This window comes from Petaurus breviceps, unplaced genomic scaffold (assembly GCF_028583685.1).
Source record: "Petaurus breviceps papuanus isolate PSGF00001 unplaced genomic scaffold, PetGlider_PUasm1.0 229, whole genome shotgun sequence".
In the NCBI taxonomy this organism is placed as follows: domain Eukaryota; kingdom Metazoa; phylum Chordata; class Mammalia; order Diprotodontia; family Petauridae; genus Petaurus; species Petaurus breviceps.
Window position 1 is genome coordinate 19,716,544 of NW_027185903.1, and position 27,360 is coordinate 19,743,903.

The 27,360-nt window shown below is 40.0% G+C and overlaps 1 protein-coding gene across 1 annotated transcript in view; it reads left to right on the forward strand.

Annotated features, from left to right (window-relative positions):
* The window catches only part of CMYA5 (cardiomyopathy associated 5), a 126,683-nt gene that overhangs the window by 36,410 nt on the left and 62,913 nt on the right, over positions 1-27,360 (forward strand). Inside the window, exons 2-5 of the mRNA XM_069096326.1 lie at positions 7,123-17,347; positions 20,130-20,225; positions 22,264-22,497; positions 23,957-23,979. Coding sequence (XP_068952427.1) covers positions 7,123-17,347; positions 20,130-20,225; positions 22,264-22,497; positions 23,957-23,979 — 10,578 coding nt within the window. The remainder of the gene's footprint in view (positions 1-7,122; positions 17,348-20,129; positions 20,226-22,263; positions 22,498-23,956; positions 23,980-27,360) is intronic.

The window sequence follows — 27,360 nt, forward strand, 5'->3', positions numbered from 1 at the left end:
CCAAAGAGGAATTTAGCAGAAGAAATAAGAAGTTTTTAACCCCCCCCAACTGTTTTAATCTTTTAAGAGCTAAGACAATTGATACTTTTGACCTGGTCACTCACTTCAGTCCCCCTTAGCTGTAAAAGTTGGTCCCAAAGCTTAAAGTATCTTTATTTGGTCAGAGGAATGAACTTTGATGCCCTTACTTCAGGCTGGTTCTTTGAGAAGATCAAAAAGAATTTGGACAGATAGTGGAGGAAGACTGCCAACAGACACCCTTGAATTTTACTTCTCCCTTCCATTTGTGGGCAGCCTTCAATGAGATCTGGGTTATGGATTACCTTTTATATCACCAAAAAGCACCTCCTCCTCTTCACTTTTCTCAGAAACTAAGCCTGTGAGCAAAACATGGAAGGACCACCCTACGCAAGAACTGATGCTGGAAATAGAACAAGAGAGTAAGCATCCTGATTCCTCCTCCTAAATGTACAGTTACAGTCCTGCAGAAATCAGTACCTAGTGACTTCTTGGAATGGTGACAATGGCTAAATAGACCAAGTTACGGCAAAATATTATAGTGAACAATGGGCCGTCCCAGTCATCCTGATGACCAAGTCTGGTTTGTATGCACTGTCTACCCATGGACCGAGGGTGATATAAAAATACAATAAACAGCTGTGATATGTACAATAAGCATAGAGTACTTGTAGAAGGCTGGAGGAGATGCAAAATTCAGAGAGGCAGAGGATTCATTGAGAGAGTACAGGCCTTGGAGTCCTGAGAGCCCCTGGTTCAAATTTTACCTCTTATGTATTAACTTTGTGAGCTAGTCACCTCTCTGAACTTAAGTTTTTTCATCCACAGAAATGTCTATGGTACCTAACTAATAGTGTTAATGTGAGGATCAAATTATGTATGTATGTATGTATATATGTATGTATGTATGTATATAATGTATGTAAAATGTTTTGCAAACTTTAAAACTATAATTGCATCATTCCTCTCCTTCCTAGAAATTCTCTTCCTATTCAGAGATTACAAGGAGCTCAGAAACACACAATTGGCATGGGTCAAATCTGATATGACTCATTATTTCTCGCAAAGGCAAGATTATTGCCTAGAAGGGTGCTAGGTCCCAGAACTCACACAACCAGAAATGAATGCCATCTATGCCCTCACCCAAGTATTCATTCTTTCTTTGTATCCTTCAATGAGGACTTACACCCTCCTGGAAGGACACCCTCTTTCCTTCTTTTCCCTTTCTCTTCCTCCTTTATTCCCTCTATTCCTTATACTCAGAGCTGGGCTGAAGCCCATTGGCTGTTCCCTCTCTTCCTGTTGTTCACTCTCTGTTCTTAGATCCCAGGGCCTTACTCTCTTATCCTCACCATTACTCTTCATCCATGAGCCTTTCTTTTCCACACCCAGAGATTAATTTCTCTCAATCCCAACTCCTTGATCTCTGGTATCAAGATAGCTTCTGAATGCTGACAAATTTGAGGACACATATATGTGGCATGAAGCTTCTGAGGCACTGCTGTTCTTTTTTTTTTAACCAGTAATCTCCAGGGTTTCATAATCATGTCATTTATAAAGGTCAGTTGAAGGAACTAAGGATGTTGATCCTAGAAAAAAGACTTGGGCTGGGGCAATGATAGTATGTCTTCAATTAGAGATTAGACTTTTCTGCTTAATTAATCCTAGAAGTCAGAATTGGGCAAAATGGGTAGAAGTTGGAGAGAAGGGCAGTGAGGTGGTGCAGCAGAAAGGGCATTGGCCCTGGAGTCAATGAGTTCAAATCTTGGCCTCAGACACTTACTAGCTATGTGACCCTGGGACAAGTCACTTGAACTCTATTGCCTTAATAGAGAGGAAGAAAGAAAGAAAAAGATGTAGAGAAGCAAATTTGGACTTGAAATATCAAAAAACTTTCTAACTATTTAGAAATGTCAAAAAGTAGCCCCTCCTGGGATGTCCTAGAAGGACACATTTTCTTCCACTTTGAAGATCTCTAAATGGAGGCTTCATGACTAGTTATAAGAGATATTATAGGGTAGGTTCTTGTTTGGGGATAGGTTGGATTAGTCTGTAAACTTGTTTTTTTAAATATTTTCAAATATTACATATTTGAATATCATGTATATTCAAACCAAAATATTTAATATTTTGATATATTTCAATATAATTATTTCCTTTGTAATGCAACATTTTATGTTTTATTTTTGTTTTTAATATTTTATTTTTTCCAATTACATGTAAAAACAATTTTTAACATTCATTTTTTAAAATTTAGAGTTCCAAATTCTCTCCCTCCCTCTCTCCCTTCTTTTTCCTTCCTTGAGAATGAAAGCACTATGATATAGATCAATATATTTTATTTTATGCCTTTAGAAACATTACTCTCTGAGAAGAGTCTATAGGCTTCACCAGATTGTTAAAGTAGTCCACATCATAAAAAAAGGTTAAGAATGCTTGGGCTTGGGGGGGGGGGGTGGCTAAGTGGAGCAGTGAATAGAGCACTGGCCCTGGAGTCAGGAGGACCTGAGTTGAAATGTGACCTCAGACACTTAACACAAAAACTAGCCGTGTGACCTTGGGCGAGTCACTTAATCCCAATTGCCCTACCCTCCCCTCTCCAAAAAGAAAAAAAAAAGAATGCTTGGGCTAGATAGCTCTGAGATTCTGGGTAACCAATAAAAGAGGAGATAAAGAATTTCCTATGATCTTCTCTGGGAGATTACACTGATAGAAGTTTTGCAGGTAATTCCCCCTAGAATTTGAGCTTGAAATTAGCACCTTGATTTTTTTGAAGTGTATTTCTTCATGAGGTTTCTTTTTTATATATAGCCTTGACTGACAAGCAAAGCCTTGAGTATCTGAGTCCAGGCTTCCAAGCTGTGGGTGAGGGAGGTGGATTTAGGGTCATAGACAGGTGAACTTTTACCTGCAAGGTCACAAATAGTGCACACTAGAAATGTAAGACAAACTGGTCATCTCAATGGGGGTGGGGTGATGTGAGAAGCAAAACAGAAAGACTGGTTCAGGACTGGCAGGGTAGCCTGGGCAGTGGTAGGAGGACCAGGACTGGGTCCCCCTAGTTTAGGGCAGCTCTGTTCTCTGAGCCTTTGGTCTCCTGGGAAGAGAAAACTGTAGGGTTTCCTCCATCTCAGAGGTTTTCTTGGTCCCTAATAACAGCACTTTAGACACTATTCTGGGTTTAAAAGCATCTTATTATAAAGTACTATGGGAACACAACACACAATGGGGTAAGGGGGAAAAGTGAGGTACAATAACCAGTGAAAACTGGAACATTTTACCCTTTATAATGGGTTCTTTGAGTTAACACTGAAACTCAGAACTAGCTATAATACACTCACCTCTGGTTTGCTTCCACCTATAAAATTTTCTCTTTTTTTCTTGTTAAAGTATTGATATATTTTGTTTAGACACAACAGGAATTGCCCAACAAATACTGGAACAAATCCCTGTACAAAGTACATTCTTTGAAAAAGTTCATTGATTGTTAACAGGCAGGAGAAATGTGAACTTTTAACTCTAACAGCATGGCACTAGCATTGTTGTATTTGCTCAGAATTTTATTTCCTCCCCATGTTGACGTTAATTTATACTGCTGTCATTATTGTGCCCATTATTCCTTTAGCTCTGCTTCATTTATGCTGCTTTTACTTTATACAAATCTTCCCACATTCCTTTGAATTCTTTACATTCATCTTTCTTTACCTAAGCCCAGAAATATTCTATTACAATCACAGGCCACAACATCTTTATCCATTCCCCAATCACTGAAGACAATTTCATTTTCAGTTTGTAATAATGAACAAGAGAGACAGCATGCTGTGGTAGATTGGATGCTGGCCAGGTCCTACGCCTGACACACACTAGCTTGTGTGACCCTGGGCAAGTCATCTAATCTGTCAGTGCTCTAGATGAGTGGTGTCAAACTCAAATAGAAACAGGTCCCAATGGGCTGCATATTGACTTGGAAAAACACAAATTGGCATTATCTGTGGGGTACTATATTTTTATTTTGTAAACCATTTCCCAGTTAAATATTAATCTGGTTCCAGGCAACTCTGGCTGTTCACAGGCCCCCAGTCTGACACTTATGTTTTAGGTAATTCTCTAAGGTTATAAATTTCAACATTTATTTTTAAAATTAAATTATTTGTTTCTAATTTTCAACATTCACGTCCATAAGTTTTAAATTTTCTCCCTCTCCCTTCCCCATCCCTCCCCAAGATGGCTTGCAATCTGATATGGGCTCTACGCATTTTCACATTAGTCATGTTGCATAGAAGAATTATAATGGATGGGGAAAACCATGAGAAAGAAGGAAACACAAAATAAAACAAAACAAAAAAGAAAATGGTCTGCTTCATTCTGTATTCTAACTACATAGCTCTTTCTCTGGATGTGGTTGGCATTTTCCATCGTGTGTCCTTTGGAATTTCAACATGCATTTTTTAAATAAGATTTTGAGTTCCAAATTTTTCTCCCTCCCTCCGCCTCCTCCTCCCCAAGATGGTAAGCAATTTGATATAAGCTTATACATGTGCAATCTTGCAAAACATATTTCTACATTAGTCTAAGATGATAAGTTTCAGAGAAGGTATTGATCTATTTTGGTAGGGTTTTTTCAAAACTGTTTGGTATTTCTTTTGGTCTAGAGGTACTATGGAAAAATTACTGAGTCACTAAAGATGCTATGAGCTAAGAAAATTTGGGAACCTCTGCTCTAGACTAATGAAATCACAAATCCAGACTCTAGCCTGAAATAGTGAATAATCATTATCAATAACTGTACTATTGTGACAGATGTGGAATCTCTGGGTCAAAAAACATGAACAATCTATTAACTTTGCCCATATACTTACAAGTAGCCTTCCCAAATGGTTGAACTAACTCCTGGCTCCTTTAGTAGTGAATTAATGTGAATGTCTGATTTCCTTTTTCTTCATCTGGCTCATGATGGGCACTGTCCTAGGTGCTAGAGATGCAAAGACAAAAGGAAATAGTTCTGTCCTCAAATATTTTGCCTTCTACTGCAGGGAAAAGGATACAACATGTTCACATAGAAGTATAATATTAAAGAGGGGAATGATGGGTTCTAGAAACATCATCTAGACAAGGCACTACAGTAATATTTGAGGAGGGACACTTCCAATTAAGGGAATCAGAAAGGACTATACCTCAATTGAATCTTAAAGCATGATTGTGAAAAGTGAAGAATAAGAAGAAGTCCAGGCATGAGGTTGCTGCAAGTACATGGAAGAGGGAAATGACACGGTTGATTTGAGGGACTGGAATGTACAGTATGTGAAGGAGAGTAATATGAAGAAAGTCTGGATATATAGATCAGAGCCAGATTGTGAAATGCCTTAAATGTGATGAGTTTATATTTTAATCTAGAAGCAAATTACAGAAGCCATCAAAGGTTTCTGAGCAGAGAAATGACATGAGTAGACCTGTGACTTAGGAATGGTATTTTTTCATGTATGTGAGGGATGGATTGGAGAGGGAAGAACCTGGGGTTAATTTTATAGATTATCACAATAATCCTAGTAAGTGGAGATAAGGGCCTGAGGCAGGGTGATGACAGGGTGAATAGAAAGAAGAAACTTGATACAAAGAATAGTGTGGCTTTCTTGGACATAGTAACCAATAGGATGTGGCAAGACATTGTATATTTGGGGAGGGGTACCATGAGAGAGAGGGAAAAAATGATGATGACTGAAATTTCAGAGCTGGGGGACTGGGAAGACAGTGGTGCTATCCAAAGAAATGGTAAAGTTGATTGGGGAGCAGATCTGAGTGGAAGGATGGATTTGAGAGGCTGGCCTTAGAGTCAGGAAGACATGCATTCAACTCCTGATTCTGACACGTAATAGCTATGTGATCATGGGCAAGTAGCTAAAATCTCCAGTGCCCTAGGCAAGTAATTGTTCAAGAGTATGACTACAGGTGTGGCTAGCTAGAGTCAGGAGGACCTGAGTTCAAATCTGGCCTCAGACACTTAACACACAAAAAAACTAGCCTGTGACCTTGGGCAAGTCACTTAATCCCAATTGCCCTCCAAAAAGCAAAAAAAAAAAAGTATGACTACAGATAAGTTGCTTATCATTATTAGTGGAAGGAGTTCACCATTGCTAATTAAATAATAGGTTCACAATAAAGAAAAATCTGATAAGTTCCAAGTTTGGCATGTTGAATTGGGGTTGTTAGTGGACCTCCAGGAAGAGGTATTCAGCAAGTAGATGGAGATGGAAGAATAGAGTTTAAGAAAAAGTTAGGAATTAGATAGAAATTCTAAAGAGACTTGACTCTCATTTGCTTAGAGGTGAAGACTGAATCTATGGTGCCAGAAGAAATCAATATTTTGATGTAGAATCAGAAGAGAAGAGGCCATGGGACAGAGCTTTGAGGGACACTTATAATTAGAGGGTGAGAGATGGATGTTGAACTAGCAAAGGAGACTGGATTTTCTAAAACAGACAGGAAGAGAGAATTGGGAGATAATAGTGACATGGAAACTGAAGAAAGAGAAAGTAAGTATACATGAGGAAGGGGTGGGAAGGAGTGTTGAAAGTTGTAGAAAGATCAAGGGGGGGGGGTCAGAGACTGGATAAATGCTATTGGATTGAAAAAATGATGAAGTTTTTGAGAGAACAAGGTATATGACATCATGACATGAAAATAGGAGGGAGGAAGCAAGGGAGATGGGATGTTCAAAGATGACTCCGAAATTCTGAACCTGGATGCCTGGGAGAGAAATTTGAGAGAAAACGGAGGTAAGGACAGGGGGAGTGATTTGGTGGGGAAGAAGAATTTGATTTCAAGTATGTTGAGTGACAGGCATATTGATTTACTTCTGCCCAGAATTTTTATTAGTCTTAGTATCTTCAAAGATTATGGGCCCAAATTTTGACTTCAGTTTATTCCAATATTTTATATGCTTGGCCATTTTTGGTCATGTTAGGAGTAAAATATATGTGGCATGTTGGTATTTTATTATTTATCCTTAGGTATGTCAGATTTTAGCTTTTATATTTTAATTTCATAAGAACTGATGAACAGATAAAAAATGACATGATATTTTTATTATTTTTATTATCATTCTAGGTTAACTGAGCAGAATGAAGAGGACAAGACCAAGCAGGAGTGTATTATATCTGACCCCTCCTTTTCCATGGTAACAGTTCAACGTGAAGATAGTGGAATAACTTGGGAGACCAGCTCGAGTAGGTCCTCTACTCCCTGGGCCTCAGAAAGTAGTTTAACTTCTGATATGTGTAGTATGGAAGGGTCAACAGTAAGTTCTCCTCCAGGGAACATTTCTTTTATCTTGGATGAAGGTAAAAAGGTCAGGAAAAGAACCCATAAGTCATCATCAAAACATGGCTCTCCAGCTTTGCGTAGGAAAGGAGGCAAAAAGAGACACTCATTGGAAGGACAAGCAGATGTCCCAGCAAATGCAAAAGACAAAGCTTTAATTTCAGATGGAAAGTCAGAACAAGAAAAGTCATCTCTTGGTACTTATGATAAAACTAGAAAAAAGAAGACTGTCTCAAACATACTCCCCATCACTGGGGCAATATACAAAGAACACAAGCCATTAGTCTTAAGACCAGTTTACATAGGAACGGTACAATATAAAATTAAGATGTTCAATTCAGTGAAAGAAGAAATAATTCCTCTACAGTTTTATGGAACATTGCCAAAGGGTTATGTAATTAAGGAAATCAATTACAGAAAGGGGAAAGATGCATCTATTACTTTAGAACCAGATGCGACAAATCAGAACTCCAGCATATCTTCCAAAGCAAGCAAACCAATGACCCAAAATATAGAGAGTAATAAAGAAAAGCAGCTTTCTCCACCCTGGAGAGAAGCAATATCTAAAGAGTCCAGGCCAGTGCCATCATTTCTTAAGGATATAGAAAAGCCAAAGGAAACTGACTTGTATTCACCCCTAAATACAGCTGCAGCATCTGGGCTCAAACATACTGTTTCCTCATATTCTAGCAATGAAACAATGGAGCCTCAGAATCTCCCGTTGTCAACTTCAACACTTCCACCCGAAGAAGCATCAATGCATGAAATACAAATGGATTCTCCAGATGCCAAAACCTCAGAATTGATGTCACCCAAAATGGTGAAGGAAGAGTTGAAATCTGATGCACAACAAGCTGTAGCTTTATCACCCACACTTTCAACATCACCATCTTTTGTGGATGAAGTTGGAGAAGAAGAAAGAGAATCTGATTCACTGGTAACTGCTGTTACATCTGCTTCTGAGGATCTCACTTCAACTAAGGCAGAAGAGGAAGCCTTTGAGTCAGATTCACCAGTCACTGCAGCATCTGCCCCAGGTCTTTTTAGTACAGAGGTAGAAAACCTGGGGCTGTCTTCCCTAGAAAATGAAGAGTTAGTTTCTCCAGTTGGTGAAGGGGAGATGGAAGAGACTAAGCCTGAATCATCAGTTTCTTCCTGTGAACCTCCAGCCTTGGGAGAAATGAGAGAGGAAGAGGAGAGTGTTTCCTTGCCAATAACTTCAGGACCAGAACTTGAACCCTCATATATATCAGAAGAAGAGACCATTGAAATTGATTACCCAGAAAGCCCATCTCTCTCTGAAAATGCCATCCCACCACATTTGGTTCATGAAGGGCAGAGAGAAGAAGCTGAACCCGACTGGCCGCTATTAACCACATCCACTTCTGAACATGTGGCTTTATTAGAGAAAGAGAGAGAGGAAATTGGACCTATTTCTCCTGATTCAGACTTTGCATCTGAGTTTTCAAGTGCCTCATATTCAGCCCATGAACTAGAGGAAAAAGAAACTAAGCCAGTTTCTCCACCAATTGTAACATCACCATCTGAACATGAAATTTTGCCAAAGGAGACCGTGCCTTACTCCCCAGAGTTTACTTCTGTCTTTGAGTATTCTACGACATCTCCCACAGTAGAAGAGGAAAGTATTGAATGTGAAACCCCTACACCTTTAGCATCCACATCTGAAGTAACCATCTTCTCAGAAGAAGAGACTATTGAAAGTGAACGTTATACACCAGATTCTACGTCTGCTTCTGAGTATTCAATTCCCCCATACACAGCACAGGAGTCACAGAAAGAAGAAACCGGCCAGCAGACTCCACTAAACTCAGTAGCTATAGCTGAACAGATGATTATGTCTGAAGAGGAAAAAGATGATGTTGGACCCTTTTCTCCAGATTCAGCATTTGTGTCTGAATACTCATTTTCACCTCAAGCAGTTCAAGAATCAGAAAAAGAAGAATTTGAAAGGGATTACCCACTATACTCAACATTGCCTTCTGAACGCACCATTTTGAGTGAAGAAGAGAATGAAGAGATTGAGCCTTTTTCACCAGACTCGGCCTCTGACTTTTCAGTCCCACCTTACACAACACCTGAGCCAGAGAAGAAAGACAATGAAGCTGGTTCATTGCATACTGCAATATCTGTTTCGGAATATTCCATTTTTTCAGAAGCAGAGAAGGAAGAAATTGAGCCTGAGACCCAAGCAGCTACAATGCCCGTCCCTGAGAGTACCATTTTGTCACAGAGGCAAAAAGCTCAACATTCTTCTTCAGTTCCAGGGTCTGAACAATTGAATCTACCACCTCCAGCAGCTGAAGTAGAGGAGGGAGAAGTCAAGCCCAGCTCCCAAACAACTGCCAAATCTGTATCTGAATATCTGATTTTGTCACAGAAGCAAAAAATTGAAGGTCCCTCTCAGGTCCTTGATTCTGAACACTCAATTCCACCATCTCCAACTGATGAAAAAGAGAAGGAAGAAAGCAGGCCTGATTCATCAGTACCTGCCTTCACGAAAGCAGACTCATCTGAGAAAGAAAAAATTAAGACAGTTTTACCAGAAACTTCTGTAACTAAACCTCAAGAGTCAATCCCACCAGAATCAACTCAAGAAGTAAAGAAGGAACCAGGACCAGAGCCTGCACATGCTGAAAAAAGGGTATCTGAACATTTGGCTTCTTCAAAAGTAAGCAAGGAAGAAATCCTGCCCAACTCTCAGGCCACTTCGCCTGAATACCCAGCTTCACTGCAGCATAAAGAAATGGAGACCCATTCTCCAAGTGCCTCAGAGTATGTGATGGAACCTTCAGTTGCACCAGGGGTGGCAGGGAAGAAAGTGGAATCTAATTCTATGTCAATCGAGACACATGTACCTCAGCAGGCAACTTCGCTGAAGAATGAGGAAAACCTGAAGGACCTCCAAAAGGCAACATCTTTAGCTGGATTTGGAGTCTCACAAGCAGAGACAAAGGGAGAAGTTAGGCAAGACAAAGAACAAGCAGCCATACCTGAATCCCAGCACCTGGTTTTATCAGAATCAGAGAAAGAAGAAACTCCATATCCCCCTGAACTGAAATTCTCATCTTTGTCAGAAGAAAATAAAAAAGAAACTGGGTCTGATTCTCCACAAGCCACAGCATCAGAACTCAAACCTTCACTTTTACCCAAGGTAGTAAAGGAAGAAATCCAATCAGATTCATCACTTCCTACATCTGTATTTGATTCAGTCTTATCAAAAGCAAGCAAAGAAGAAGTGGATAGAAGTTCTCCACCAACAGAACATCTGGTTCTAAATGAGAAAGAAAAGGAAGTAGGCGAATCCAGCCCTTCACCTATTGAAACAACTGCATCTAAGTCTCCAATCTGGTCAGAAATACATAAAGAAGAAGTGAATTTACATGCATCACCAAGTACAAGATATTCAGTAGATCGTGCAGTTTTGTCAGAAGTCATGAAGGAAGAGGAAAAACCTAGGTCCTTGGTGCCTGAGCATTCAGTTTTATCAAAGGTAGGAAGTGATCAAGGTGTCCCACCTCTGACAGTTCCTGCACCTGAATGTTCAACTTCATCAAAAAAGCAAGCCTCTGAATCATCTGCACCACCATCAGTGACTGGAGTTTCAGTTCCACCACATATGGCTGTTGAAATGGAGAAAAAAGATACCAAACTTCCTTCACCAAAGACTATGATAGCAGCATCAGATCAAGGAGTTCCATCACAAGAAGAGGAAGAAATAAAACACCCTCCACAGGAAATGGAAACTTTGGGGACAAAAGAGTTATCTGTGAAATCCATGACTCCTACAAGTGAAAGGAGCAGAGAAGAACCTGGAACGTTGATATCAGATAAGAGTTATTTGCCACCAGAAAAACCAGTTGTTCCTTCATTAAGTCATCCAGTGGATCCTGAGAAGACAGGAGTGTTACTCCATGCAGTAGAATTATCAGGGGCTGTGCCGGAGCTGTCACAGGACTTAGTGAGTGAAAAGGAACTTAGGAATGCAAAACAGGAAGTATCTCTCACATCAGAAACAGCAAGCCCAGTGCTGGAAAGGGCAAAGTCTGAGGCTAAGACCAGGGAAGAAGGAAAGCAAGAGCATAAGCCTTTCTCAGATGAGGTGGCCAGTGTGGTATCAGATAAATCAGCAGCTTCTTTCATTGACAAAGAAAATACAAACCTACAGCAAGATAATTTTTCATTAAAAGAATCATCACAAGAGTCAGGGGTTTTGGCAGACTCTAACAAAGGAGAGAAACAAAAAGGTCATCCTCTGACCTCCATAGGAAATCTGGTCCCACAAGGGACGGAGGATATTTTGACCAAAACAAATGAAGACATCACCCAAACACATTCATTTACTATGTCAGAAAACATACCTGAGCCATGCAAGATAGTTACTTCTGATCTCTATGAGGAACGAGCAAAGCAAAAAACTACACTTTGCCCACATGATGTTGTTAATTTACCTGGTCTATCAACACCATTGAGCAGTCCCTTGGCTGATCAACAGGGTATTGCTACTAAGTCACATTCATTTGCAAAAGCAAATTTGCCTTTGGAAGAGTTGAAATCTATTGTGAAGATTGAGTCTAGAGATGTTGTGGATGCAAAAGACTCCCTCCCTTTGCAAAAAGAAGGAAGCTGGCTGCTGAAAGAACCGAACCAAGAGCAAGCTAGTCCTGACAAGGAGAGAGTGCTGGAATGGGGGAAGTCGTGTTCCTCTGCCACAGATAGAAGACTGTCAGGACAGTTAGCATCTGCTCCACCTGAGAAGAAACAAACTTATGAACACATACAACAAGAAAGCCTTTACCCAGCCGAAGAACCTGATTTATCAGCACACAGAACAACATCTCCTCTGGGCAGGCCTGATGATCATAGAGAGAAACCGACAACTCAAAACTATTCTACTCCTGAAATACAAATGACTGAAGAGCCACAAGATACAGTTCTAGTTGAAAATGTAGGTAGGCCTGAGGCTATCAGGAAGCAGCTCTCTTTATCAGTGGATCCTGAAAGTGTGATACCAGAAAAGTTAGGCACTGAAGAGGATGGCCAGGAAAAATTCACACCAACCTCTGAAAGTGCCCCTAAGGTCCAAATTCGAGTCTCTGGAGACCATATAAGGGAGCAGGTAAAGCCTGAAATTATTCCTTCTTTAGTCAAAGCAGCCAGTTGTCTGGCAGAAGATTCAGTACCAGCCTTAGGTAGTGAAAAAGATCTGGGAAGTACACCGTATTCTTCTGCAGAGAAAAGACTGTTGGAGGAATCAAAAGCAGACACTTCAAAGGTTGTGAAAATTGCTGATGAAGCCCAGCCATCAGAATCAGAGAAACCTTTGCCTGAGGCCAAAATTTCAATGCAAGAAAAATCAAAACTTCCCCTAATTCAATCTGGGGAAATAATTGCACCACTGGATTCCCCGGAAATAATTAACAAAGTGCCAGAGCAGGCTGAAATTGCTACCCCAAGTACTGTCACTGACAAAAAGGCCAAAAAAGGAGTTTCCTCTTTCACATCATGGATGGCCAGTTTGTTTTTTGGAGCTAGTGCTCCAGAAAACAATGTTGATGAAAAGGAAGCTCAGCCAAGCCCTGCTGCAGACACAGCTGTGTCAGAAGGCAGGGCTAAAACCACAGTTCCAGCTGCCCCTGATGACTTCAATGAAGCTGAGAAACCAGCATTATCTCCTTTATCAGTGTCAGGACTTTTGCCTGAGAAAGAACCTAAAGCCATTTTAATTAAAGCCAGTGAGGAAAGGGAGCAGAAAGAAACACCAATAACTTTACCTAACCAAGTGGATAAGGAGCCGTCCAAGTTAACTCTGTTAAGTGGTGAAAAGGTGTCACAAAAATCTGAGCTGTTACCTACTCATCATTTACCAGAGGCGGGACTATCTGGGGCAGGATTATCTGGGGAAGAATCTAGAACAGGCTTAACAGAACCTGAAAAACCAAGACAGTCCAAAGAAGAACCTATGCTTTTATCTGCTGTCAAAGAAACTCCACCAGAGCTGTCCAAACCTATTTCTGGAAATCTTATTGAAGAACATAAGATGCCAGAAAATAGGAAGGAAGAAAAGCAATCTTTATCAGACATAGTGATTGAGATGCCATCAGGAAATCCAGCAAGCATCAGAGTTACTTCTGCTCAGAACAGGACATATCTTGAAAACCAGGCTTCTCTTTTGGGAAGACAATTGGTTTCAGAAGAAGCTGAAAATGGTGCTCCTCTTCACATCACTGGTGATTACAGGGCACAAAAGGCGGAAATCTACACCCACTCTGAGACGAACCAGTTGACAGATGAATCAAAGAGTGTTTTAACCTATCTTGATGAACAGCATGACCAAGAAAAACCATTATTCTCTCCAGTGGAAGTGGATCAAGTTACATCAAAGTCAACTTCATCAGAATTTGCAGGTGAAAGGACCATGAAAGAATCAGCAAAGCTGGAGTCAAGAACTTTGACAATGGAAGAATCAAAAGATAGTTTAATTAAAGTTGGTGATGATAGACAAGAGAAAGAAATGCCAAAGCCTGTGTCTTCCACATTTTATGATGATGAGTCTAATCTGAAAACTCTAAGTTCAACTGATGAAGAAAAAGTCTTAGAACAAAAGTCATATCGCGTCATGGAAAAAGTTGTGCTGGCAGAAAAGTCAGAAATGGCAGTTCCATTGATGCTGAGAGATACAAAGGAAATAAGGATGGCAGGCCTTTTACAGGAATCAGAACTACATAAAGCAGAATACTCAAAAGAGTCAGCACTTCAGTTCTGTGAAAATAAGGAAGACAAAGGAATGGTGGCCAAGATAGCTACTGAAGTCAGTAAGCCTACTGCTTCAATCCCCAGTGAAAATCAACTCTATTCTGCAGAGAGAGGCATGAAGGAAGATTCCAAACCTCATCCAATTGTGGGATCCAGAGAAGTGTCTGAGGAATTAGGCATGACTCTTGGAAGCTCTGTGGATGAAAGTCAACCGCTATCATTTGCTAAAGCAGATCTTTTCAAGGAATCACAGATTGCTTCCACGGGCCCCACAGAAAGGAAGAAAGAAGAAAATTCCCAATCTCCTTTGGCAGAGAAAGAAAAGTTAATTTTGGGAAGATCTGATGCTGTCACAGTCAGTCCTGAGGAGGAAGGTGAACAAAAAGGAAGCATTCCAAATTTATCTCCAGGTGAAAATAATCAAATGACTCAGCCTTCCTCAGCAGGGAAAAGAACCAATTTTGCCTCTGAAGAATCAGGAATCACCTTTGGTATTTCTCATGATGAAACTGAGAATCTGAAAAGTCAAACATATTCTTTGACTAAAGCAAAATCAGTTACTGGAGAATTACAAATGGTGCGCTCAGTGTCCCACCCAGAAATCAAGGAAACAAAAACAGTAGGAATTCAGCCAACTTCTTTAAGTGAAACTGATTCATTGGAAGAAAAGACTAGGACAGTAATTCCAACTAGTCCTGGTCACAGAGTCAAAGTAGACCAGGAGGACATTTGTGTTTTACCTGATACAGGAAGGCTGACATCTAGAATACCAAGTCACAGTCAGGAAAAGGAACAACACTTGCTTTCCTCTGATGTACCACATGCCGTGACTGAGCCTTCAAAAGAGGCTTTACCTGATATTACCAAGGAAAGCAAGAAGCAAGAGTCACAACCCAAATTAGGAACCTTCAGTACACTGATGTCCAGAGAATCTAAAATTACTCTAGACCACCCCTTTGATGAAACAGGGAACTTAGAGCAATTATCTTCTTTTCCAGAAGCTATTTTATCACCCATAAAATCACAAGCTGTGATTTCAGTATCTTCTCCAGAAGTTAATATGCCAGAGACAGCAAAAATTTCACCACCAGAACTAACTGGAACAGGTCATGCTCACCAAACCAAAGATGGTGCGTCAGATTCACCTATGTCATTCACTTTCGTCTCAAAGCAAGTTTCTGATTCCCAGACAAAGCCTATGGGAGATCTTCAGGTAGATGAACCATACCCATCAGCAATTCATGATTCCGATCATGTTACATGTGTTATCCCATCAGCTGATGGCGAAGAAATTCCTTCCACTGAAGGCATAGAGAAGGAACCTGAAGACTTTTTTGCAAAAGATGCAGCATTTGCAGCTCCTGTGATAACCAGCAAGCCCCCTGGCCTCACAGAAGATCAAAAAAATGCATTTAGCATCATCTCCGAGGGTTGTGAAATATTGAACATTCATGCTCCTGCTTTTATTTCATCAGTCGATGAGGAAGAGTGTGAAAAAATGCAGGATAAGTTAGAGTACTTGGAAGAGAAGACTTCACAGAGCATTCGACCCTTTCATGATGGCAGTAAGGTGACTGTAGGCCAGGAAACGGTGAGAAATGAGTTTCGTGCAGGTGACTTGGATGCAGATGTGTCCCCGGAGAAGGGACAGATGCAAGAGAAAACTCACCCAGTAGAAGAGGATGTTTCCACTGACTCAGAAGTCACCTTCAGTTATACAACGCCCAGTGATGTGGATTATTTTGAAAAATATACTTTAATTGACTATAACATCTCCCCAGAACCACTGAAAAAGGAATCTTTTCAAAAGCAAGACATTGAAAGAGAACCCCAAAAGAAAGTTCCTGAAGATACCATCTCTTTCTCAGAAAGTTCAGCAGATAAGACTCTGGAATGTGAGTTTGACTTAGTAAAATTAGATGAAAGCTTTTATGGAATGGAAAAAGATGATGGCATAGTTTCTTATACAGAATCTCAGCCATCTTTACCTACCCTCAGATCCACTGACAGTGAGACTCCAAGGGATGTAGCCAGAGATGTGGAATCAAAGTCACCTGGAATGCCCTTATTTAATGCAGAAGAAGGAGTGTTATCCCGAACTAAACTATTTCCTACAGAAGTTAAAGTCGTTAACCCAGAGCTACTAGAGGAACCACCAGCACTAGCATTCTTATATAAGGATCTGTATGAAGAAGCAGTTGGGGACAAAAAAGGGGAAGGTGAGACCACCTCTGATAGGGAGAGCCTGAATTCCGATGCTTCATTTCCAAGCAGACATTCTGATGCTGAGGAGGGAACCGGAATGTATTTTGAAAAGTACATTCTCAAAGATGACATTCTACATGATACATCTGGATATCAGAAAGACCAAAGCCAACCTCTGGAAGAAATACCAGTTGGTAAAGATGATTCACGTCAACTGAAACCTGGAGAAGGAGAAGTGTGGGGGAGTTTTGGAACTATTTTTGGAGAAAGGATCATGGAGGAGGAACAAAAATCTATGTTTGATGAAGGGGAAGTAAGAAGCAGTGTGGAAAACCATAAGGATGGAGAGGTACAGGGGAAAGTGCCCATCACTGAGGAAGTCCAATTGACTTCTCAGAAAATAAGCTATGCAGTGCCCTTCCAAGACACACATAACATTTTAGAGAGAGTAGATGAACCTGATGGCCAGGCTAATGAAGAAGAAAATGCCAGTCCTGAGGCAGGTCAACATTTCCCAGTGGAAATGTCTTACCCAGAAGAAGAACTCATGTCAGGTGCAACACCTGTTCCAGAAAGCCTGCAAGTAGAACCTCAAGTATTTGTGCCTCCTGAAATGAGGGAGGCAAAGTCCTGCAGCAGTCCTGTTCAGGATGAATATGAATTTGCAGAATTAATGAATTATGAAGTGGTTACTCAAGAGGATCTCTTATCAGATGACTTGTTCTCTGAAACCACGCCAGAAGATGTCCTATCCCAAGGCAAGGAGTCTTTTGAACTTATTGGGGAAAATGACGAATTTGCGAAGGAAGTGGAACAAAGTAAGTCTATTCTACAGAAGGAATCTGGACCTGAGGTTGTAGAACCAGAGCGATTATTGGCAGAAGCAGGAGATGCACAGAAAGAAACCAAAAAATCCCAGATCGACACATACTGCTACACATGCAAATGCCCTATTTCTGCAATTGACAAGATATTCGGCGCACACAAAGACCATGAAGTTGCGGCACTTGACACAGCTATTGATGTGGTCAAGGTAAATATGGTCTTAAAATTCTAATGGCTAGAACTACTCTTTTTTTTTTTTAAAGCAATTGGGGTTAAGTAACTTGCTCAAGGTTACATGGCCAGTTATTTCTGAGTGTGGTGCTAAGTATCTGAGCCCAGATTCGATCCCCAGGTCATCCCGACAATGGGGCTGGTGCTTTTACTCACTGTGCTACCTGGCTGCCCCTAGAACGACTCTTCTAAATACATGCTTCTCCTGGTCAATTTTAGTGATCTTTATCTTTGATCCCTCAATCTTTTAAATGAATAATTTGAGTTAGAAAGGCCCTGGAAACATAGGAGAATATTTCCCCCTGTTTTCTGCTTAACCTTCATTCAATGGTATGCACGAAGATTAGTACTGGCAGAGGAGTTGGGGGAGTAGGGAAGTAAAATGATTTCAAATTCAAGTAAAATGTACTTTAAAAGGCATCACGGGGGCTGGGGCAGCCAGGTAGCACAGCGAGTAAGAGCACCAGCTCCAGTGTCAGGATGACCTGGGGGATCAAATCCAGGCTCAGACACTTAGCATCCACCCAGAAACACCTGGCCCTGTAACCTTGAGCAAGTTACTTAACCCCAATTGCTTAAAAAAAAAAAAAAGACATCGCTAAATAATGCTCAGGCTCATTTTGATTCAGCATTTTAACACATTGGAAGCTTGAATATGCATGTTCCCTACCAAATTTGCCCTTATCCACTTGGCCAACATTGGGTCTATGTCTCTGTAATTTGAGTTGAGCCGCAGTAGCTTACCTGGCAAATTTTTAGACATCAATCCCAATGCATTAGCATCAGAGCTCAAGACAATATGCTCACTCCTCCTCCAGGCTGACACTTGGTTTTCTTAATTAATGACTATTGTAGCTTCGGCAAAAGGAGTGTGGAGCATCTGGGTTTCAGATCTACTACCATGAAGTTGGGAGTTTAAAATTATGTTGTCTCAGTCACTAAAACTTATCCTAAATACTTGACATTCAAAACTTTAATTGCCCCCCAAAAAGGGAGGGGACAAACTCAGAGCTAGTGATTTTTGTTCCTGGAGCAAAATAAACCTCATCCAGGGCAAAGAACATGAAATGTGCCTTCATATATACTTGAACTATTTGGGGGATATATTATGTATTTTCATTGTCTTAATTTCTCAATGTATTCCTCTTCCTTCCCCTAGTCAGAGAACCATCTTTTCTAATAAAGAATGAAAAAGCAAGAGGAAAAAAAAAAGCAATTCAGCAAAATTAACCAACACAGTGAACAAGACTAACTGTATATGCGATGTTCCAAATCCCTGGTCCTCCAGGGAGGGAGGCACACTTTCTTATTATTTTTTTTTTTTAAAGCAATTGGTGTTAAGTAACTTGCTCAAGTTTACACGGCCAGGTATTTCTGGGTGGGTGCTAAGTGTCTGAGCCCGGGATTCGATCTCCAGGTCTTCTCAACACTGGAGCCGGTGCTCTTACTCGCTGTGCTACCTGGCCGCCCCACACTTTCTTATTTCTTCTTCAGATTCAAGCTTGGTTATTATAATTCCACTGCATTTACTTTTGTCATATAAACTTTTTAAGCGGAGACGCCATCAGCCCCTGTGCAAAGAAAGGCCAGGACATTACTAGAGAGGACACAACCAGAGGCGGGAAGGAGTAGCTGGCAACAGGATGGGCTGGGCTTAGGTGTGAACCCCAGGGGGATGGGAGAGTAGAGAAAGTAGGCTACTTAGTAGCTTCCTATTTAGTTTTCACTAAATGCTAATTTCTGTTGTTTTTATCTGTCAAAGAACTTTCGAGTGCTTTAAATTCCCTTGAAAATTATGACCCTGAGAAAAAGTTCGGATGGCCCACTCTAGTTACGCTTTGTGGCTAACCTCTTCCTTTTTGACTAATATTTTTTTTCTGGTCCTGTTTTAACAGGTGTGAGAATAGAAAAGTGAAAGGGGGATAAAGAAACTCAACCAAAGGGAAGAAAGCCTATTTAATTTCATCAAGCAATCTGTAGAAATCAAGAATTGATCAGCAACTTTTAAATAATACAAATCAGATTATTTTAAAAATTGTTTAAGATATTTATAACTCTAGAATTCCCTATGGTCTTTCTATAGAAACTCTTAATTATTCAAAGTCTAATTATCTAATTTGTGAGTTATTTTACTTTCTCTCGGGTCCTTCCTCCAGTCGTTTGTCTTTGGTAATTTTAGTGATCATTAGAAATTTAATCAGACAGTGATGAATGAATAAAATGAAAATGGGCTGAAACTCTTCAGTTCCATTTTGCTACCCTTTGGTGCCAATAAAAGGGTTATCAAGAAGTTACAATTATAATGGGAGCTATTGGTTAAAATGTTTTAATTGTATGCTTCCTTTCCCTCACTCAAGATGGCAGAGAGCTGAATTTGGTCTCCTCTCTAGTACTGAGGTTGAAAGAACTGAAAACTGTATAAGGACTGGAATTTAAGAATACATCAAAGAACCAACTTGCATCAACTGATGCAGGGAAGGCAAAGAAAATAGAGATAGGATAAAAAGTTTTATTTTAAAGTAAAATTATAATAAAAATGTGTATAAATGGATATGCCTGGTCCTTCTAGCGTTAAAACAAGATCATATCTCTTGAGGTCATGTCCAACAGTTTACAAATCACTTTCCCTTCTCAGAGTATACAAAATAGCTCTCAAAAACCATCAATTTCTTTGTGGAATAAATGTATAAAGCTAAATATTAATAACTATAACATTTTGCCAAGGCTATATTTTATATAGGTATCCTTGTCTTTTTCAGATTCAATTAGGAGAATTTCTAGAAAACTTAAAAGAAAAGTCTCTGAAGATTGAAGCATTTGTTACTGAGATAGAATCATTCTTCAATACCATTGAGGTGAGTTGCCATATTTAGTTCCATACCAATGTCACCCTTGTTAAAGATCTAGTTTATTCAAGTAGTAAAGACATTCTCAAAGGCACTGAACTGTTTTTTGTTTGTGTTTTGGCCTTAGTTTATTTATTTTATTTTTTGCTTTTTGGAGGGGGGAAGGTAGGGCAATTGGGGTTGTGACTTGCCCAAAGTCACATGGCTAGTTTTTTTTGTGTGTGTTAAGTGTCTGAGGTTGGATTTGAACTCAGGTCCTTCTGACTCCAGGGCTGGTGCTCTATTCACTGTGCCACCTAGCCACCCCTATAGTTGTTCTATTTTTGCCATTAGAAATGAAGTGTCTCTAAAGTCTGTGACATCAGTGAGACCATTCTAAGTAAGGACAGTAGGACCAAAGTTTCCTTCTGTAGTCAGGATGGGAGAGTCATTAGGTGAGCAAGACACTGTCCACTGAAAATCCATTCACAGGGCTAAATTTCAACTTTGTTTCATTGACTTCAATAAACAACAAGCATTTATTAAGGACCAGCTATATGCCAGGCCCTGTTCCAAGCAATAGGAATACAAAGAAACAGGGATAAAAAAACCAGTCCCTTCCCTCAAGGAGTTCCCAATCTAATAGGGGAGACCACATGCAAATAATATAATATAAACAAGATTACATATACACACAGACACACACACACTAATCTGGAGATAATCTCAGAGAGAAGGTACTAACATTCTTGCAGAAGGTGGAATTTTAGCTGAGATATGAAGGAAGCCAGGGACCCCAGGAGACAGAGGTAAGGAGGGAGAGATGGAGATAAACATGACTAAACCTCACCAAGGGCAAGGGCATAGGTGGGCAAAGGCAAACAGCTTTGTGTTTCTAGCTACCGGTTCCTTCCTGTTTACTTGTTGTGCCCCAGAGGGGTTCATTGTCAGCCTAGAGTATAAGCTCCTTGAAGGCAGGAACTTGCATTTTTGTTTTTATTTCTTCTGTTTTCAGCACTTAACATATTTACTTATATAGATAACAGGTAACTTAATGAATGTTTGTTGAATCGATATGTGAGTCAATGAGTGAGGGACCCATGATGGAAATGGCAGAGATTTAGGGCCATTGGAAAAGGCTTTTTCACTGATGACTAGCACTATTAGCTAGTTTGATCAAGCTTCTGGGTGTATCAGAAAGGACAGAATTGTTTCAACTGGCATATTAGTCACATTCCCACCAAGGTGAATGTGTGAGTGTAGTAAGCTCTTTGGTTATTTCTACATAGATATGAGGGCTTAGCTGACTGGCAAAAGGCCTCGAATCTAATTCCTGAATGTGATGAAGACCAGGCATGAAACCTGACTCTAAAAGGCTGTGTCTTTTGGGTACTTATGAATGTCTTTTTGGTATTTCGGTGACTTAACTCTTTCACACATAGTCCAAAATAGATCACCCTTATGTTGTTTTGCTCTTTTTTTTTAATTAGACCTGTGATTTCATTGGAATAGAGCTCTTCCAATGGGAAAACATCTTTTAGCAATGCAAATCAGTGCCTGCAAAGCAGCTTGAGAGTTGTTTGAGACATTGCATGGTTAATCAGCCTGTTCAGGGTCACAATCAACATGTGTTAGAGATAGAACTTAAACCAACCCACTACACCTTGCTGCCCCCCTAAAATTGTGCTTTTTGGTAGTTTAATAAGATTCCAGTAGTTGGAAGTCTTTCCACTCACCCTTAATTACATACTTTATATATACTCTCCTTTATGTGTTTAGAAAAATGAAATTCTCATCCTAGAGTATCAGAAGGTAACACCCTTCAAGTTTACTTGAGACAGATATGCTTTTAAGAAGAAGTTTATCTGGGGCAGCTAGGTAGCATAGTGGATAGAGCACCAACCCTGGAGTCAGGAGGACCTGAATTCAAATCTATCCTTAGACACTTACTAGCCATGTGACCTTGGGCAAGTCACTTAATCCTGCTTGCCTCCAAAAAGAATCACATCTCAATAATATAGTTGTATTTCTTGGATTGGCACTGGTGTTAGAAATATGCATTTTCCAGGAAAACTGTAGCAAAAATGAGAAACGTCTGGAAGAGCAGAATGAAGAAATGATGAAGAAGGTGCTGGCCCAGTATGATGAGAAGGCACAGAGCTTTGAGGAGGTGAAGAAGAGAAAAATGGAGTACCTGCATGAGCAGATGGTGAACTTCCTACAGAGTATGGACACCGCCAAGGAGACTCTAGAGACGATTGTCAAGGAAGCAGAAGAACTCGATGAGACTGTTTTCCTGACCGTAAGCACAAATTATAGTAGTGCCAATCACTTCACTGCTTAGGAAGACCTTGGCCCTCTTGCTTTTAAAAATAAATCTCACTCGCCTTTCCATACTTATCCCCTGCAGTTGCTCAGATGAGGATTCATGATCTTAAACTTTTTTTTTCCATTTTAACATATGCATTGATTTAACTCTAGCAAGGTCCTGCAATTCTATACTACCCTAACATGTACCAGCAGGATAATCTGGGGGGTGGCAAGGGGGTGCAGCAGGAAGCATCAGTATGAACTCCCTGTATTGAGATGCCTCTCTATTGCTTTTAACCTAAAAAGCGAAGAGGGTTCAGCCTCCAGGTTGAAATTCAGGCTTAGATCTCTCCTTTCAGTATATCCCTTTCTTCCTTCGGTCTCTAGCCTGTCCCTCTCAAGTGACCCTCTCTCACTTGCCCTCCTTTCAATCCAAACTGCTTTCTCCTTTGTTCCCCCTTCTGCCAAGGGGCATGAGGTGACCAAACCTAAGCTGATAGGCTGACTCATCCTGAGATGTTAATGGGTGATAAAGGCACGATGTGTTTGCATTGGAGCAGACATCTTAATATCTTAGTCCAAAAGGTTAAGGTTGTAGCAGGGAGCTCTTTTGGAGTCACTCAGACCCATCCTTAAGATTCCCCATATTTACCCTGGAGTCAAAAGCAAGTAATCAATGGAGATAGTTTCCTGTAGCGGGGGTCACTAACATGTTCTAGGACTGGTGTCTTTGCTTCTGGACAGGGGGTAGGGGAATGTCCTCTTTGGCTGGAGGTGGCATTACTTCCTAAAGTCCCCTATACCTGGTGTAACTTCCAGTAAGACATAACTGTAGAGGAATGCAGAAAGGAGGAATGTTGATCTCTGTTTATTTGTCTCTGGGGGCACAGCCAATGAATACAGATGGAGGCCATGATGTAAATGAGGTAGACATCTACAACCTAAAAGGAGAACTACAATTTAGCACTTGCTTTGACTTTACTCTTGGAGTAGGAGGGAGGGATGGGGAAAGGATATGGATCTTGTTCTTCTTGTGAAAGCATATATAATATTTGCAAAGTGCTTCCTGGTCTCTAATAATCTTATCCACTTCCCTCAATGGGAGTATTTCCTTCTCAGCAGTAGCTCTAAGCAGAGCACATTTTAATCATTCCTGTTGCTTCAGTAACTGAAAAACCCTTTGATTCTATCTATCCCATTTCCTTGATGGGAAAAAGCTGAAGCAAAGCAATTTTCCAAGACTCACTTTGAAACAGCAACAGAGTCTGAATGATATCTAAGGCTCCTGTCCACAGTCCATGTGGTTTCTTTTGCTGCCTTGGGTGAATCCATCAAGAGAGAGACAGCCTTTGGGCAATTGTGGGAGGGTTGTTTAAAAGGACACACAGTTTGGAGGTTACTGTTACCTGCTTTGTGGTATTAATTGTCTTCTCTTTCTTTTCTTCCCCCAGTCATTCAAGGAAATCAATGACAGGTATATGAAACATGGTGTTGGCATACCTTGGTGGCTATGGAGCATAGCATGCTTGGATGATCTATTAATCCTTGAAAGCTTCATAGAAACTGTGCTGGCAGAATAAAGGCCATCCATTTAACAAGCCACCATAGGCTTCCTTGGTGGCCCAGCTGCACTTTTGGTGCAGCTTTTAGGATGCATTGTATGCATTTAGATAACAGCAATCATAATATAGCATCTTCAACTGCTCACTTTAGAAATGCTCTTTTTATATACAAACTTGTTCTAAACTGATGCTTTTTTCATTAGTACACAAAAATAATTTGAAAGTACTTAGAATTATTTTTGTTTTTGTTCAATTGTTTTTCAGTCATATCCAACTCTTTGTGGCCCCATTTGGGTTTTCTTGGCAAAGATACTGGAGTGGTTTGTCATTTCTTTCTCCAGTTCATTTTACAGATGAGGAAACTGAGGCAAACAGAGTGAAGTTACTTACCCAGGGTCATACAGCTAGGAAGTGTCTGAGGCTGGATTTGAACTTAGGTCCTCCTGACTCCATGGTCTCCACTCTACCCACTGTACCACCTAGCTCCCCCTTTAAAATTATTAAATATTTAGACTTATTAGTTCAATATTAATATCTGAAAGAAATAATTCCTATATGCCTTGCATGATTTTCACAAATCAAGGAATCTCAATAGCAGCTTTCTTGTGTTTTTGTTTCAGAAGATAGTGAGGTTTTTATCTCTTCTCCTTAATCTACGCAAAGCAAAACTTCCTTTGGGATTTTTTGGTTGTTTGTTTTAAAATATAAGTTGCATATTTCACTTGTTCTATAGGCATGACTTAGTGAAATTGATATAAATTGTGCCTACACACGAAATCAGACCCATAGAAATAGTTGACATTTATATAGCACTTTCAGGTTTGTAAAGTGCTTTATAAATATTATCTTATTTGATCCTCACAACAACTCTGTCAGGTAGGAGTTATTATTTTTCCCATTCCCAAGGAAGGCAGAGGTGAAGTGACTTGCCCAGGGTCACACAGCTAATGAGTGCCTGATGTCAGATTTGAACTCAGGTCTTCCTGACTTTAGGTTTAGCACTATAGCTACTGTACTACCTAATTGCCGTGATTATGACTTGGAGACATGGTCATCCTAAGAATGGTTAGAAAATTGTCTTGAGAGACTAGTCTTTTTTTGGGTGGCTCTGTAGATTCTCACCCAAAACTGCCTCATTCTCTAGTGATGTCCTTTCTTTTTCTCCTGCTCAAGGCCTGAAATAGCAGTAGACATAGAGTCATCTTAGTTGCCTCTGGGCAGCAAGGTTGCAAAGTGAATAGAGCGCTTGGTCAGGAGTCAAGGAGACCTATCTTCCTGAGTTCAAATCTAGCCTCAGACTCTTATTAGCTGTGTGGTCCTGGGTAAGTCACTTACCCAGTGACTTACCAGTGACAGTTTGCCTCAGTTTCTTCATCTGTAAAATGAGCTGGAGAAGGAAATGGCAAACTACTCCACTCTTTGCCAAGAAAACCCCAAATGAGATCATGAAGAGTTGGATGTGACTAAAATGACTGAACAAAGTCTCTGCAAAACAGAGACTTCAGGCAACCCTCTAAGATCTGAAATATTTTCTACTCACTGAACCATATTTTTCTTCTTTTTATCTCTGTTAAAATAATTTGTTACTTGAGATGGCAGACAGATCAAATTATGATTTAATATAAAGGAAAAACAAGAAAATTATCTGTGATGTGTTATTATATGGGAAAAAATAAGTACAAATTGGAGTTCCAATTTAATCAGAAAGAAATGAAACATCATAGTAGGATATTTTCTTGAAAGAATCAGGAGATGTTTCATCAGTTTTCAACTTAACTATTTAATTTTTGAAGTGGCTCACTATTACAGATACTTTTTGTAAAGATAGCAAATTATATTTGTAAAGAAGCAAATTATAATTACCTTCATACTGCAAGAGCTAAGGTTTTCAGGTTACTTTAAAAACAAAAAGGTTTCAGGGGTGGCTAGGTGGTGCTATGAATAGAGCACTTGTCCTGGAGTCAGGAGGACCTAAGTTCAAATCCGACCTCAGACACTTAACACTTACTAGCTGTGTGACCTTGGGTAAGTCACTTAACCCCAATTGCCCTGCCTTCCCCCCTCCAAAAAAGCAAAGAAAAAAAAAGTTATCATATATCTGGTCCTCTATTCCCAGACCAAGACTCTGTGATTTTAATGGATTCCAATGAACAGAGTCTACCCTCCTCTTCAAAATGAGAGCCTGAAAGCAACCATTCACTTTAATCAAGCAGGAAGCAGATTTAGAGTCATTCTATTATCAGATAGATCCCTGATCCCATCAATTTGGATGTTTTCTGCAATGATAAGTATATCTAGTCATGCCCACCTGTCCTGGGTGGTGCTTGTTCATACCTCCCATGTTTTCTACAGAAGTGTTCTACCCAGTGTGGTGGAAGGCTTCTTTGTTTTCCATGGTCATAGCAGAGAAATCAGTGGAGCATTCAGGCTGTCTAACATCATCCCTTACTCTCCCCACATGAAAAGCCCACCTTCTTTTTGTATCATACAGTTCCCTGATGACGTCATTTGTTCCTGTGCATCAGTGAAGTTCCCCAGGAGTTATTTATCAGGGTTTTCTCAGACCCATCATGTACTTCTCCCTTTCCCTCTCTGATATTGATTTTCAGTTCTTTGAGGACCAAATCAATTTATACAAATTGGAAAACATGGATAGTGATTTGCTTGCTTACATGGAATTATTTGCTCATTTATTGCAAACGGCGTTGATAAAACACCAAGATCTTTATCTGAGTTGTGTGTGTGTGTATTTAATTGGATAAACTTCTTTAACACTAAAAATCTGACAAAGTGTTGGTGCTTCTATAAAAATCAGCACACTAATTTTCGAGTCTTGCTTCACATACTACCAAGTACAATGAACTAATTTGGTTTTGTGCTTAAACTTGACTTATCTGTGCGCCATTTTAGCAGTTTTAATTTGATTGTTCCACTGACAATTGAATTGGACTCAGGAAATATGCATGACTATGAATGAAAGAACAGACCTGGGAAGGCCTATTTCTCTGAAAACAGAAAAATTCTGGAATTTGGTAGAGATGTGAGCAATTAAATAGAGCACTTAAAAAAACCCCCAAAAAACATTGCCAAGAAAGTGATGAAGTTTGATTGTTTTGCAAAAAAGAACCCTTTCATGTCCTCAGAACTTCTTCTGGCTCTAAGTTAATGTCATTCTCTTCAGTAATAAGTGCTAATTACTTCCAGTGGCGTTTTACCTTCTTGGATTGTTCTATGTCTCTCTCTCTCTCTCTCTCTCTCTCTCTCTCTCTCTCTCTCTCTCTCTCTCTCTTGCT